General features: G+C 37.8%; 2 protein-coding genes across 3 annotated transcripts; one reads left to right on the top strand and one right to left on the bottom strand.

The window, feature by feature from the left end:
* Positions 1-2372: 2372 nt before the first annotated feature.
* On the bottom strand, positions 2373-7301 carry LOC106935923 (retinol dehydrogenase 13). 2 transcript variants are annotated; one of them, XR_001422007.1, is made up of 8 exons: positions 7032-7301; positions 6571-6711; positions 5303-5494; positions 5054-5215; positions 4851-4967; positions 4550-4754; positions 3607-4357; positions 2373-3540 (listed from the first exon to the last, which is right to left on the bottom strand). XR_001422007.1 is itself a non-coding variant. In XM_015016652.1 (7 exons), exons 1-7 carry the CDS (start codon positions 7105-7107, stop codon positions 4261-4263), a joined length of 990 nt encoding a protein of 329 aa, XP_014872138.1. In that variant the 5' UTR covers positions 7108-7301; the 3' UTR covers positions 2373-4260. The 2 variants fall into 2 exon arrangements, 1 of the variants encoding a protein (XP_014872138.1); XM_015016652.1 differs by having other exon boundaries at positions 2373-4357.
* An 892-nt stretch (positions 7302-8193) lies between these two features.
* tmed3 (transmembrane p24 trafficking protein 3) lies at positions 8194-11944 on the top strand. The gene is made up of 3 exons (XM_015016653.1): positions 8194-8992; positions 9603-9848; positions 10736-11944. The coding sequence occupies exons 1-3, from the start codon at positions 8849-8851 to the stop codon at positions 10967-10969; spliced, it is 624 nt and encodes a 207-aa protein (XP_014872139.1). The 5' UTR covers positions 8194-8848; the 3' UTR covers positions 10970-11944.
* The last annotated feature ends 508 nt before the right edge of the window (positions 11945-12452 follow it).

Here is a 12452-nt window from a genome sequence, read left to right as displayed (position 1 = left end):
AATGAAAAGAAGGAAAATTTTTTTTTTTTTTTTTTTTTTTTTTTACAATTCAGCTGTACAGAGCGAATAGCTGTAGTGAACTTAGCGCCTTCGTCACTGTGGTTGTTCTGACTCAGCTCAACGCAGGCACAGACTCGTCCACAGGTAGTCACGGCATTGGGCTTACACACTCGGTTCCTCTTAAATTCAACGAAGGCAGCAAACCTGCATTCCCACACCTGCCTGCGGCAAACACTGTTCACGTCTGTACTCGGTCAGAAAAAAGAGACAAACTCAGACATGGAGGGGCGAAAACGGCGGAGCGAGAAAAAGACAGCAAAAAAAAATAAAAAATCAACTGGATTAGGGAGGTCAAGACAGACACCTGCATACCGGAGGGGCAGACAACACAAATCTTCACATCATACACATTCTCTGTACGACTTTATGAACTCCAGAGACAGAAAGCAGGCAAAGATAATCTAAAGTTCTCCTCTGCTGTGGGGGGGGGCGGGAGAGGGCAGCACATGCCACTGCCTGCACCTGTGCTAACTGACGCCACATGTCAGGGTGGATACACAGATTCAACGAGATTTCCTAGAAACCCACAAGCGTCCTATGCACTTACATTGGCACACCTGTAAAAGCTGAAACATGGTTCTTATTATCTCCAAATCAAATTCCTGGGAACACAGAAAACATTGTGTTTGTATGAGACGTGTTTCTTTTATGCCCCAACGAACATGTTGGAATTGCATAACGATAAAAAAAAAAAAAAAAAAAAGGAAGAAGGAGGGAATTGAAAAGAGTGCCTATGTGTGCAGGTGAACTTGGAGTAATTTCCTCCTCTCACTGCTGTGCACGCCCCAAGAGCAAGGAAAGAGGAGAGCAAACGGTCAACAGCGAGCCTTTACTTTCCAGGATCATCTGAACACTAGTGGAGGTGACAGGTATGTTCACACTGGAATGTGCTGCTCAGCCACACCTGTGGGAAACACACCCACTGAACCTGGTCTCTCGCATCCCACTGGCTGCTCTACCCCGTGACTGACAGATGTGAGAACATTTTGGCTCAAGTGCACAAATGCCGGGGGGCAGGTATGGTGAGTTCTAACCGGGAACCAATGACAGTAGAGAGATATCTGGGAGCCAGGCGGGGCTCTGGGGAAATAAAACTCATCAATGGGGTGTGTCTCCAAAGTTTGTCAGCAGGCAAACAGAAGGGCTGCTGCGGTTGGACGCAACTTTGACCGGTTAGAGATGAGCCAGTTCTTTGTCATGCGAGGATCTGAGGGACTGGCAGGGACGGTTTCCGTCTCTATTGGCTGAAACGTGGAAGCAGCACACCATCTCTCATCTACTCTGAAGAAATACCCCTCTCAAGGTTGGGGCTCGGACGACAGGGAAGGTGGATTTTGGAAAACCTGTGGTCGGACTACTGAAAACTTTGAAGTTTTAACTCCTTTCATCCTAGAGACAACAGACCCTTCATGTCACTATGACATAGAGAAACAGATGCTGTTGTTTGCTGTGGTCACTCACATCTCCTTATCACTTTTCCAGCCCAGCTATATATTCTGTATCCGTTGGACGGAGAACTGATAAGGGCATGTGCCTGACATTCACTACAGGTTGCTGGTTCTGGACAGCCGTCTTAGCTTGTGGAGCCATTTGTGGATTATTCACTTAAAACTGCTACGTAATGAATAAAGGCAAATCAACATGCTAACCTTTACAGTTAATTTAAATGTTTACACATTAAAACCCTTTGTGTCTAACTCAGTCTTTGGGAAACTTTTCGAAATGATTTAAGGAGCTCAACTGATAGATTTCTGAGCATGAAATTCCCAAGCCAGAAAGCAAACAGCCTGACATGATACAGCATGGCCGACACAACTCTTTGTCACGGAAATCATAAGCAGAAAGTGGAATGCATGATTAGGTGAGTAATTATACTGCATTGTTGCATTGACACCAATTGGCCAACATGTGTAATTTCCATATTTAAGTTACAGTAGAATTAAAACCAATACACAAAGAGAGGAAGAGATCACATACAAATAAACCTGCTTTATAGTAATTGTTATGTATGAACAGTAGCAACATATAAATATGCCGTTGGCTAATTTAACTGCAAATTTGAGTCAGAAAAACCATTACTTTCAAATTAAAGCATTAGTTATCAGATTAGTAATAATTCCAAACATTTCTTTCATTTTCATTGATCATTTGAACTTAATTGTCCTTTATTTAAATACCCACATATATATGATATAGTTTAGGATTCAGCTTAAAAAACATAAAACGAAATTAGAATAGCCTGATTCAAATACACAATTTTGACAAAAGCTGAGAATGTCTTTGCATTAGTGATCTACAAACTGACACAAAAATGCCTCTTTTCTTTGGACTTTTATTAGTGAGAATATTACACTGCTGGTGGCTTCATATTGTACACTTAGCACCTTGTGAGTTCAGTTACCACTATCACACACAGAAAATCTTTATATTAAAGGAATTAAAAAAAAAAAACAGCCTTGTCTTAGCATCACAAACATTATCTCGTGTTAGGGTGAGCTGTGCAATCCTCTTGGTTGCATTTCTTCTTCCAATCTGTTCTGCGCCCCAGAGGCGTTTACATTCTCAGGATCTCATCTCTTCTAAAAGTGCAACAATCCTCCAAGAGCTGTCGTCACGGGTCAAGAGCCATTTCCTTTATAGAAAACCTCTTGCTTCACTTTTTTTTTTTTTTTTTTACTTCTTGAGCTGGCATAGAACTGAATATGAAAATAAAAGTTGTCTTCTTTTGTAAAATACCATCAATAAAGGTTTTTAAGCCTTAATTGTTTCTTGTGCATTCTTGAAAATCTGTGGCTTTACTGTGAATTTACATTGTTAAAAATATTGCTTTGTGAAATCATCCACAATCATCTATATAATGGGTTAATTAGAAGATTAAGTGATAAATAGGGGTGTAAAAGTACATGGAAAGATAAGGCATAATTGATAGCTTTATTTTGCAAACACATGGCTGTCACTATTTGAAGTTATTTTCCGCTGATATTTCTACAGAGGCATAACTAAATCATGAATTTATCTTAAAATGTGCAAATGTCATGCACTGTAGCATCATAGTAGCAGGATTTAGTGGAATTTGTGGAGTAAAGTGGCATTTTGATATCAGTTGATTATGCAAGATTTCACATTTTCAAATGCTTTTTAGAGTCATCATGATAAATACCCTAAAATACTGGGTAAAGTTCTTCATTCATATATTCATAAATGGCTGTCTGAGTTTCCATAAATGAACCACTTGCTGCTCACTGTTGCTTTATCACAAAACAATAAAATATTTTTGATTACATAAAATAAATCTCCAAGCTTCTGTCTTGTTAAAATCTTTTGCTTCTTAAACTACATCAGTGTCCTTTACTTACACACCCTTATCTTCTTAATCCAACAGCTTTAATGTGTGCAATGGTTTCTTTTTGACGTGATATGATAACATTAGCAAAACAGGTGAGTAACGAGGATATTTGTGGAGTGGAAAAGCAAGCTGAGCTTTGCTTTGTTGCTGCAGGATTCTCCAGCGACTAGAAGGAAGAAATCCGGATTATAACAATTTACTACCTTACAAACTCTTCTGAAGTAGTTCACAGAACTATCCATCTCTAATCTGTGGAACAATGGTTGATTTTTGTAAAGTTTTCATACTTTTTTGCTGTTTTAATTTGTCGCCTAGAGCCGTTTGAGGAGCCTAAATTTGATGGATGTTTGATTGAAACAGCCACATGTCTAACGCTTGAACTGCTTTAACTAACATTTTTCATTGACTAATGTTTTCTTTTGGTATTAAACAGATTGTAAAAAAAAAGCCTTATGTCCATCCTTTTGTCCACAAGACCTGTGATGGCCTGCAACTGATAAATCTGAGCGCAAGCATCAGACTGTCACAGTTTGGTAAGAACACGTGTATTCTTACACCTCTAGTACAATTAAAGAAAAAAAATCATGCTTATATAAATTGTTTGCGATATAAAAATAAAGCTTAGCACCTCTTTATAGCAAGTGTTACTTCACTGGAATAAGAGTATATAGTGCAAATAATTGTGCTGAAAACATTTAAGTGCTTTGAAATACAAGCATGTGAAAAGTCTTAATTAATGAAATACCCATTAGTGATTAAAAAATTATATTAAATTGAAGCTCTTTGTACTCCCGTGTAAACAGGGTTACCAACGCCACTGGAAGGAAATGGTTGCTGAAGTGAGGAGGCCATGTTTAGGAAAGACCAACCATGGAGGCACTGAGGTCCCACAACCTTTTGGCAGCAGCGTCATCTAGAGCTGGAGCTGCAGGCTTTTTGCGAGCACAGTCGCTGTACAGTGGGAAAAAAAAACATAAAGGAAAAAAAATTCAAGAAAATGTCAGCAGAATTTTATCCTTTTTTTTTTTTTTACAGTGCAAAAAGACAGAAACAAAAGGTGTGGCTACAAAGATATTCAACTAAGTTAGAGCAGATTTCCCCAAAAGTTACTGATAATCAAAATCCGTGTTCACTTGCACTTGCCTATAGTAGAGGCCGCTCTCGTTTGCCAGACTCTCCTCCACAGCACAGTAGATGCTGGTTTGGGCTCCTTCCCAGGGACTTTTAACAAACATCATCAGGACTGAGGCCATCGTCCTCTTCCACCATGACCAGTGAGGGAACAGGTGGCGACCTAACTCAGTGCGAATCAGTCCAGGGTGAAGACTGTACACTGTCACACCGGTGCCTAAAAAGAACCCGTCATATAAAGTTTTAGTCACAACATGAAAAAACAATTAGTGTGTTTTCACGATGCGAAAACAGGGGCGCACTGAATGTGTACCTTTCAGTCTTGCAGCCAATTCCCTGGCAAAGAGAATGTTTGCCAGCTTGCTTTGCCGATAGCTTACCAAATTATCGTAGTTTCTGTCTAGGTTAATGTCATCGAAGTGAATGCGACCTGCAATATACAAGTTTTTTTGGTTCAATGAATTATAGTATATGCAGAAAATAGGTCAGTAAAACTCCGTAGTAGCTCCATTTTACCTGTAACGTGTGCAACGCTTGAAACAACAACAACACGACTTGGAGCTGATTTCTTCAACAGGTCAAGAAGAGAATTGGTGAGGAGAAAATGCCCCAAGTGGTTGACACCGATCTGCATTTCAAAACCATCTTCCGTCTGCCACTTAGGACACATCATAATACCTTGATGATAAGGAAAACAACAATGAAATTTATGGAACTAAACTACCAGTCTGCTGAAGGAAGAACAAAGGAAGAAGTGCCACAGACCTGCATTGTTAATGAGGATGTCCAGACGTTTCTCATTCTCTTGGACGTACTTAGCGAGCTCCCTGACAGACTTCAGTGAAGCGAGGTCCAGTTTCTTTACCAAAAGGTTGTTGTTCCCAGTCTTTTGACGAATTTCATCTGCTGCACTGTAGGCTTTGGGAATGTCTCTGCAGGCCATGATCACTCTGGCACCTTGTCAAAAAACATAATAAAATTATTTAATAGCAACACTCAGCTATAGATAGGTCTGTGTGCTTGCACTGCCACTACTTTTTGCAGGACTATGAGTGTTACATGATATGATGGTTACTAATGAGAAAGTATATCAAAGATTTTAATCAGTTGGTTGATTTCAAGACTTCTGTGTATTTGTCAGTAGTTTAAAGGCTCTCCAGTGAGATGCTGAACAAATTGCTAGACTAACCAGAATATACTGTGTGCATGGAGTCTAGAATAATGCAATGCTGGCCCTTCCCCACCTGTGACTCTGTGCTGCTATCCAGCTGGCTGAACAAGAGTACTACACTGTTTCCTTATACACATGAAGAAATAATCCTGGCTGCAAAGAAACCCATGTCTATTACTCTTTTTTGAGACTGTGAAGCTGAATCTGATCCAAATAAATGACTTGTTGCTCCTCCTCCACAGAAATTGATGACAGGCTGAAAAGATAAGTCAGCCATTTGATTTAGGTCTGTTAAAGAAGGGGCCCATTTCAAGGTTGCGCAACTCAAAGACTACAGTCAGAGACCATCCTTACATTTGCATCGGATAGTTCCAGAGAAGCTGATGATCAGCTGCATGAATGGAGGTAGGAGGCACTGGCATTCTTTATTCTATTAATCTAATAGTATATGACAATATAGACATATTTTCAGTTTATGCAGCTTTACTTTTATGTCAGAAAGCTACTCTTATTGCTTCATGATATTTTCTCAGTATATGTTTTCTGTCCTAATTCCTATCCAATATAGATGTGAGTACAGCTTAAAGGATCATAAAATAGCATTTGAATAATCTCTTATGATGCTTTTTGAGATTAGGTGGAGTCCTAGACCCTCCAAGATTTACTGTTATCTTTAGTCTGAGTCCAGCTGAGCTGAAATTCTATTAAATCAAGAGGCCAAGTAAGTTATTACTGCAGATAAGATATTAACTAACTCTGTAACCCCGCCAAAAATATTGTGATTTCCATCTATGCTTTGGTGTGTCGTCAAAGAAATCAAATAAACCCAAAAACCCTTCCTCCTCTCCACAGAACATCTCACCTCTCTGAGCCATGTCCATGGCTGTCACTTTCCCAATCCCAGTGTTTGCCCCTGTAATCAGGACCGTCTTGCCATCCAGCCTGGCCTTGCTCCGACAAACCCCTCCTGCCATCCATCTTCGCAAACCTAGAATCCCTATTCCTATCAGAAGGGGGACAAGTGTTAACAAAAGACTCTGTGGAATTGCATGTGGTTTGGTATGTTTTAATTAGTGATAAATTACTGCACTCATCCTAGTAGATATTTCACTTCTTTGATAACAACTGTAGTAAGATTACAATGATTGTCTCTGTCATGACAGAATAGAGGGGCATGAACTGTTATGGGTCCAAAGTACAGTTTACTTTGACATTAAACTTCCTAGTGTGCATTCTGCACAGATGCCCTTTCTGCTTTAAAAATTTCAGAAATCACCAAATGTTTCAAAACACGTCCAAAAAATACATATGCAAAAGACTTACCTGCAACAGCAGCGACTGTGAGACCCGTACTGTGCTTCTCCACGAAGTCCTTCAGAACATCTGCGTAATTCTGCATATTTCAAGAACCTATAGGAAACTAAAAGCTGTGGAAAATTATAACTGATGCAAACTTGAACTTAAAACAATTTCTTAACATTAACTTTAAATTCTCTGGAAGCGAATTATGTCAAACCATGAAAAAAGTTGCGGTTTCCTGTTCTTTATCACAGTGCTCTTACTTCGCGTTGAACTATAGGGTATTACGTAATGAGTACTTATGAACGGGAAAAAGGGCGCTGAGGGCGTTTGGATGGGATTTTCAGAATAAGACTCCAGATAATATGGACATATTTTTGGTGCAAAAGTATTTATGCCTTGCAGCTGTGAAGTAGCAGAGGAAGACAAAAATAGATACTAGCCTTATATTTCATGAACTGTGGGAAACTTTAAATAGTTGTATCATCTCACTTCGGCTAAAATGTTCCTTGTGGTTGAAGTTCTGAAACCATTGTAATGCATAATCTGAGCAAGGGGATTATATTCAGATAAGAGAAAAATAAGATTGTGATCTGATTTGCACAGAGCATATCTTGCTTTGGAGAAGTATCAATTTGCACAAAACAAATCCAAACGTTTTTGTGTGTTTTCTGTCAGAAAAGCTGAAAAGTTGTTAATAAATTGGAATTACTGAAGAAAGTGGCAATTATAAGGTAAATTATAATAACAGCAGAATTGGATCTTAAAATATGGACATTTTTTTTGTTTCTCCAAGCAAGAGATTTTGTGTTTTTAAACATTAAATATTAAGCAAAAATATAATCAAGCTGAAAAATTTCCTTGGTTTTTAAGCAACAAACGACACGTTTAAATTTCACATTTTGTATTTTGAAATAAACAGTAAATAACTTCTTTTTGTTGTTGTTGTTGTTGTTTTTCACATCTGATGTAGTGGATTTTTTTCCTCTGTATTCCTGGACAGGAATCTAGTTCTTGGACCAACATCTTCGCGTGACTGTAGGAGGCGCTGTTTCTGCTCTCATCCCTCAAAGATGTTCTGTGTGGCAAAGCTGAAGCAAACAGTACATCATTTTTCTGACGCGCTGTATCCATGGAGACATAGAGTTTTCGTTACTTTCGCTACTCTCTGCTCGTGAGTTGACGTTTTAAATATAAAAAGAAAATCAAACCATTTGCTATTGCTGTTGCGCAATTAGAAAATGACAGACGTAAAAAAATGAGGTAGAATCAAAAGAGTTACTACTTCTCATTTTCAAACAAGTATCAGTGTGTTTGAATGTGAATGTTTGAAATAAGTAAAATAAGCTAAACAAACTAAACTAAAAGATTATAGTAAAAATAAACTCAAATCACTTTTTTATTTTAAGTATTGTTGCTTATCACTGGATTCCAATTATATGATCGAATTACAAAAAATTGCGCCAATATAAGTTTAATATTTGTTTGAATTTAATAATTTAGAAAAGAGTTCAATCGGGCCATATTGTGCTTTTATTTTGAAAGGTGAGTCGTGAAAATGCAGTCAAATTTGGGAGTTGTCTTGTGGACCAAAGGGTTTAATTTATCTCTGAAAAGATTTATTCTGTATAAAGTTTTGCTAAGAATTACTTAATAACGTTATTTAAAAAAACAACAAACAAACAAACAAACAAACAAACAAGCAACAACAAATATAAGTAAATAAGCAAACCGGTTCCCGGAAGTTCTTCGAGGTGGCGCCACGTCAGAGCTTTTCCTCTGTCACCGTCATTTGCAAACAGCACTTCTTTAGTCTTCTGCGCTTTAATTTAATTTTCGCCATGCTCCGGCTGGGACTAAGCTGCTTTCTGCTGCATGTGGCTTTGGTTTTTGGGACGGAGCTCACATTTGAACTCCCTGACAACGATAAGCAGTGCTTCTACGAGGAGTTATACAAAGATGTGAAGTTTGACATAGACTTCCAAGTGAGTTACCTCCCGAGCTTCTTGTATTTTAAAAAGTCGTTTTTTAAAAGTGAAAAAAAAGTATTAAAATCTTATCTGCATTACCTAAAGTATTGCTGAGTGCTACAAACATATGTTATAGGCAGAGGCGTTTCTAACATGTACTGCAAACGGGACATTCAATTAAAAAGTCTAGACGTAAAATTCTCTACATAAACTTTGATCTTCCAAGTCTGGGCATGTATTTTTGAACATTTCCTAAATGTTCTAAGCTTTTACTGGCTTCACAATCCACGCTCTTCACATGCTGTCTTTCCTTGTATTTTACTTCCAAATAACAGACTTTTGGATTATCTTTTAAAATGGCAAAAAATAGCCCAGTCTCATTTATGAAGAACTGGTGTCATGCGTGTTTTTTGTGTTGTTTCCCTGGTTCACACCTGAATCAAACGAATGGGCCCTCATGGAGCTTTGCTGCTTAATGGCCACAGCATTTTGTTGGAATTTGAAGGGGAAACGATGCTATAGCAGAAAACTATTCTAGTTGATGTACCCAAGTGAACTGGGACTGGCAGCACTGTAAATATGTTATTGTTGACAGGTTTTGTAAACCATTGTTTACATGTTTCAGGTTATTTCAGGGGGCAACTATGACGTGGACTGCTTTGTCACTGATCCCCACGACAACGTCCTGTACAATGAAAGGAAAAAGCAGTATGACAGCTTCTCTCACACCACGGCCATGGAGGGAGTCTACAAGGTCTGCTTCAGCAATGAGTTTTCCACTTTCACACATAAAATTGTGTACATGGACTTCCGGCACGGAGAGGAGCAACCTCTCCTGGATAAAATGAGCGGGAGTACAGCGTTGACTCAGGTAGGTCTGGGGTTCTTGGTGCTTGGAAACTATCCCAGTAGACTAATATTTACATGTTTAATAGGACTGAGTCAGAGATCACTGGGGTCAGAAAAAATAAGAGTCAATTTAATGGACACAAAATGAATAAATATTATTATATTTACCTTGCACAATTTACACTATATACATTTTTCAAAATATGTTACACACATGAGGTCTCCATTTGCTCTATTGACAATCTGTTCAGTTTCATGTTAAACACTGTGACTACTGTTCAAAACACTTTGATCGACTTTGATTTGATGGCTTACGCAGCAGCTGGGTTAAAACGGACTGGGTTCAGTAGTGGGACACTTTAGAAGAACTCCACTAGGTGGAGACAGTTATTTCGATGTGTTTCAGTAGTATTTTAACACTTTCTTCCACTGCTTATATGGTGATGTTGTACTGTTAAAGGAGCTTGTTATTATTTCAAAACACTCCAACAAATTAGTAGAAACCGAGTAGTTTTGTACAACTTTGAGTGTTAAATCTTTGCAGGTCTCATAAAGACTTGGGCATCATTATTTAACAATAGAGGCACCCAAAAGAACACAGTATAAGTTTGTCTTTTGGGCTGCATTTGTAAGTTCTTTATTTAGGGAGAAAATATCCAGTATCAAATTTGGAAATCATTGGGTGTCATTTCTGCTGGCTTTGACTTAAGTTTAGATTTCTCAAATCTTAAGAGTAAGAATTGATATTCTTATTTTTAGTCAGAGACCAGTCTTTGTTTTGTTTTCCTCCATTGCAGGAACATATATCTTAAGAGTTTTAGAAATTGCCTTAATATTGCTGTGTAAGCAATTTCCTATAGTGAATGTATTGCTTTTATTCTGATCCTTATGTCCATGTCTTGCTTTCAGTTGGAGTCGTCCTGTGTTGCCATTCATGAAGTCTTGAAGGTGGTGGCTGACTCGCAGACATGGTACAGGCTAAGAGAAGCCCAGGACCGCACAAAGGCAGAGCACCTGTTTGAGCGGGTGACGTACTGGTCGATCGGAGAAACTGTTCTATTGTTCGTCATCGGTGTTGGTCAAGTGATGCTTCTAAAGAGCTTCTTTAGTGAGAGAAAGGGCTCAGTGGCGGCCACCACTTAATAGTCATCTTGATCTTTAGGTAACATGGGCATGAACATTTTCCAAGTGCCAGCTTGCATTTGGTCATAAGCACATAAAGTAGGATTTTTTTTTCCTGTTAACTGGATTCAATAGTTGTTTTTTTTTTGTTGTTGTTTTTTTCTGACTGCTCAAATACAATCCTCAAACTTGAATAACTTTTTCTTAACAAGCAAAATGTAAAAAAATTACCACAGTAGTTTTTTTTTTTAAGTATAGTTCTTATGTTGTCTTTTAATAGAAGTGAGACATGATTATTGTCAAAGTTTCACCCCGCAGCCAGATTCTGTTAAAAACGTGGAAAATGAATAAAAACCAAACCAAAGAAAGATTGTGAATGTCAGTAGTGATTGTTTTAATCTGTGATCTTAATTTTGTCGGGGTGCACCGATTGCAGTTTTCTGGCCAAATCACTGATATTTCCAAAGCCTGGCCTGATGATTCAGATTTTTTTATTTATTTTTTATCTGATAAATCACTAAAGATAGCAAGTCTCTAAGTTGGCAACAGAAGGGTGACTGTTACCAGTCACACATGTGCAGGTGTGATCTGATGGACAGGTCTGTCAGTCCTGTCTCATGACAGAGCAAAACAAGACAGGAGTTGATTTTCAGACGTTTGCAGAGGTTGATAAGATTGGTTTTGCAACCAAAATGCAAGAAATTAAGGCCAATTTATCGGTGCACCCTTATCTATTTGTGTTCAGTGTTGCAACAAGCTTTGAGATGATGTCACATTGTCTTTTAGATGTATTGTTTTTTATGTTGTTGTGATGCTTATTAATTGTATTTAAATGTTTGTCTAGTTTCAACTGCTTGATTTGTATGTTTTTGTTTGTCATGCAAAGAACAAAAAGTAACCAAACATGGCTTGTCTGTCATATTGAGCTGGAAACACAAACTGTTTTGAGATTAAAGGTGCCAAAGCTGTTCATTAAAATTCTCAGAAGGAGCCTTTTAATTATTATTATTATTTTTTGTATGTTTAATTTCATGCTTTTCACTTCTTCACTATTTTTATTTCAGGACATACTTGGTCATTTCATGTCTCTAGTCTAAAGATAAATACAGGTTTTGCACATCAGTCTTATTCTTTTTAGGAAATGGGTGCCTTTTAAAATATTTTTGTTTGATTTCCTGTGAAGTTAAATTAAAAAGCCTATCTTTAGACATTCTGGTAAAATCAGAAGAGGGTTTGCAGTTTCATTTGACTAAAAATGTAAATTTAGGAAGCAAACAATTTTAAGATTTTTTGGTAACTTTTTTTGTTTTTGTTTGCACTGGCTGTCAAAACATTTCATTGAATATTTTTTAATTGTTAAAATAGATTGACTGGACGTTTCAGCACCATGACTGGTCATACTTTTAACAGGATTATAGAAAATTATTTTTGAAACATTATCTTTATTATACAGGTTGGGTCTAAGTACAATTCAGTTTAATCGTCGACCTGTGGCTATTCAATA

This window comes from Poecilia latipinna, unplaced genomic scaffold (assembly GCF_001443285.1).
Source record: "Poecilia latipinna isolate Pla-1442-1.1 unplaced genomic scaffold, P_latipinna-1.0 Scaffold2045, whole genome shotgun sequence".
NCBI classification, from domain to species: domain Eukaryota; kingdom Metazoa; phylum Chordata; class Actinopteri; order Cyprinodontiformes; family Poeciliidae; genus Poecilia; species Poecilia latipinna.
This window is presented reverse-complemented; position numbering and strand designations above follow the sequence as displayed.

Excerpts from the sequence above, each read along its gene's own strand:
- LOC106935923 (XM_015016652.1), bottom strand. The coding sequence starts at position 7,107 with ATGCAGAATTACGCAGATGTTCTGAAGGACTTCGTGGAGAAGCACAGT. Across the intron at positions 4,968-5,053 it reads AAGCGTTGCACACGTTACAG|GTCGCATTCACTTCGATGAC; the intron begins GTAAAATGGAGC and ends TGTATATTGCAG. Across the intron at positions 4,755-4,850 it reads ATTGGCTGCAAGACTGAAAG|GCACCGGTGTGACAGTGTAC; the intron begins GTACACATTCAG and ends GGTTCTTTTTAG.
- tmed3 (XM_015016653.1), top strand. The coding sequence starts at position 8,849 with ATGCTCCGGCTGGGACTAAGCTGCTTTCTGCTGCATGTGGCTTTGGTT. Across the intron at positions 8,993-9,602 it reads AGTTTGACATAGACTTCCAA|GTTATTTCAGGGGGCAACTA; the intron begins GTGAGTTACCTC and ends TACATGTTTCAG. Across the intron at positions 9,849-10,735 it reads GGAGTACAGCGTTGACTCAG|TTGGAGTCGTCCTGTGTTGC; the intron begins GTAGGTCTGGGG and ends TCTTGCTTTCAG.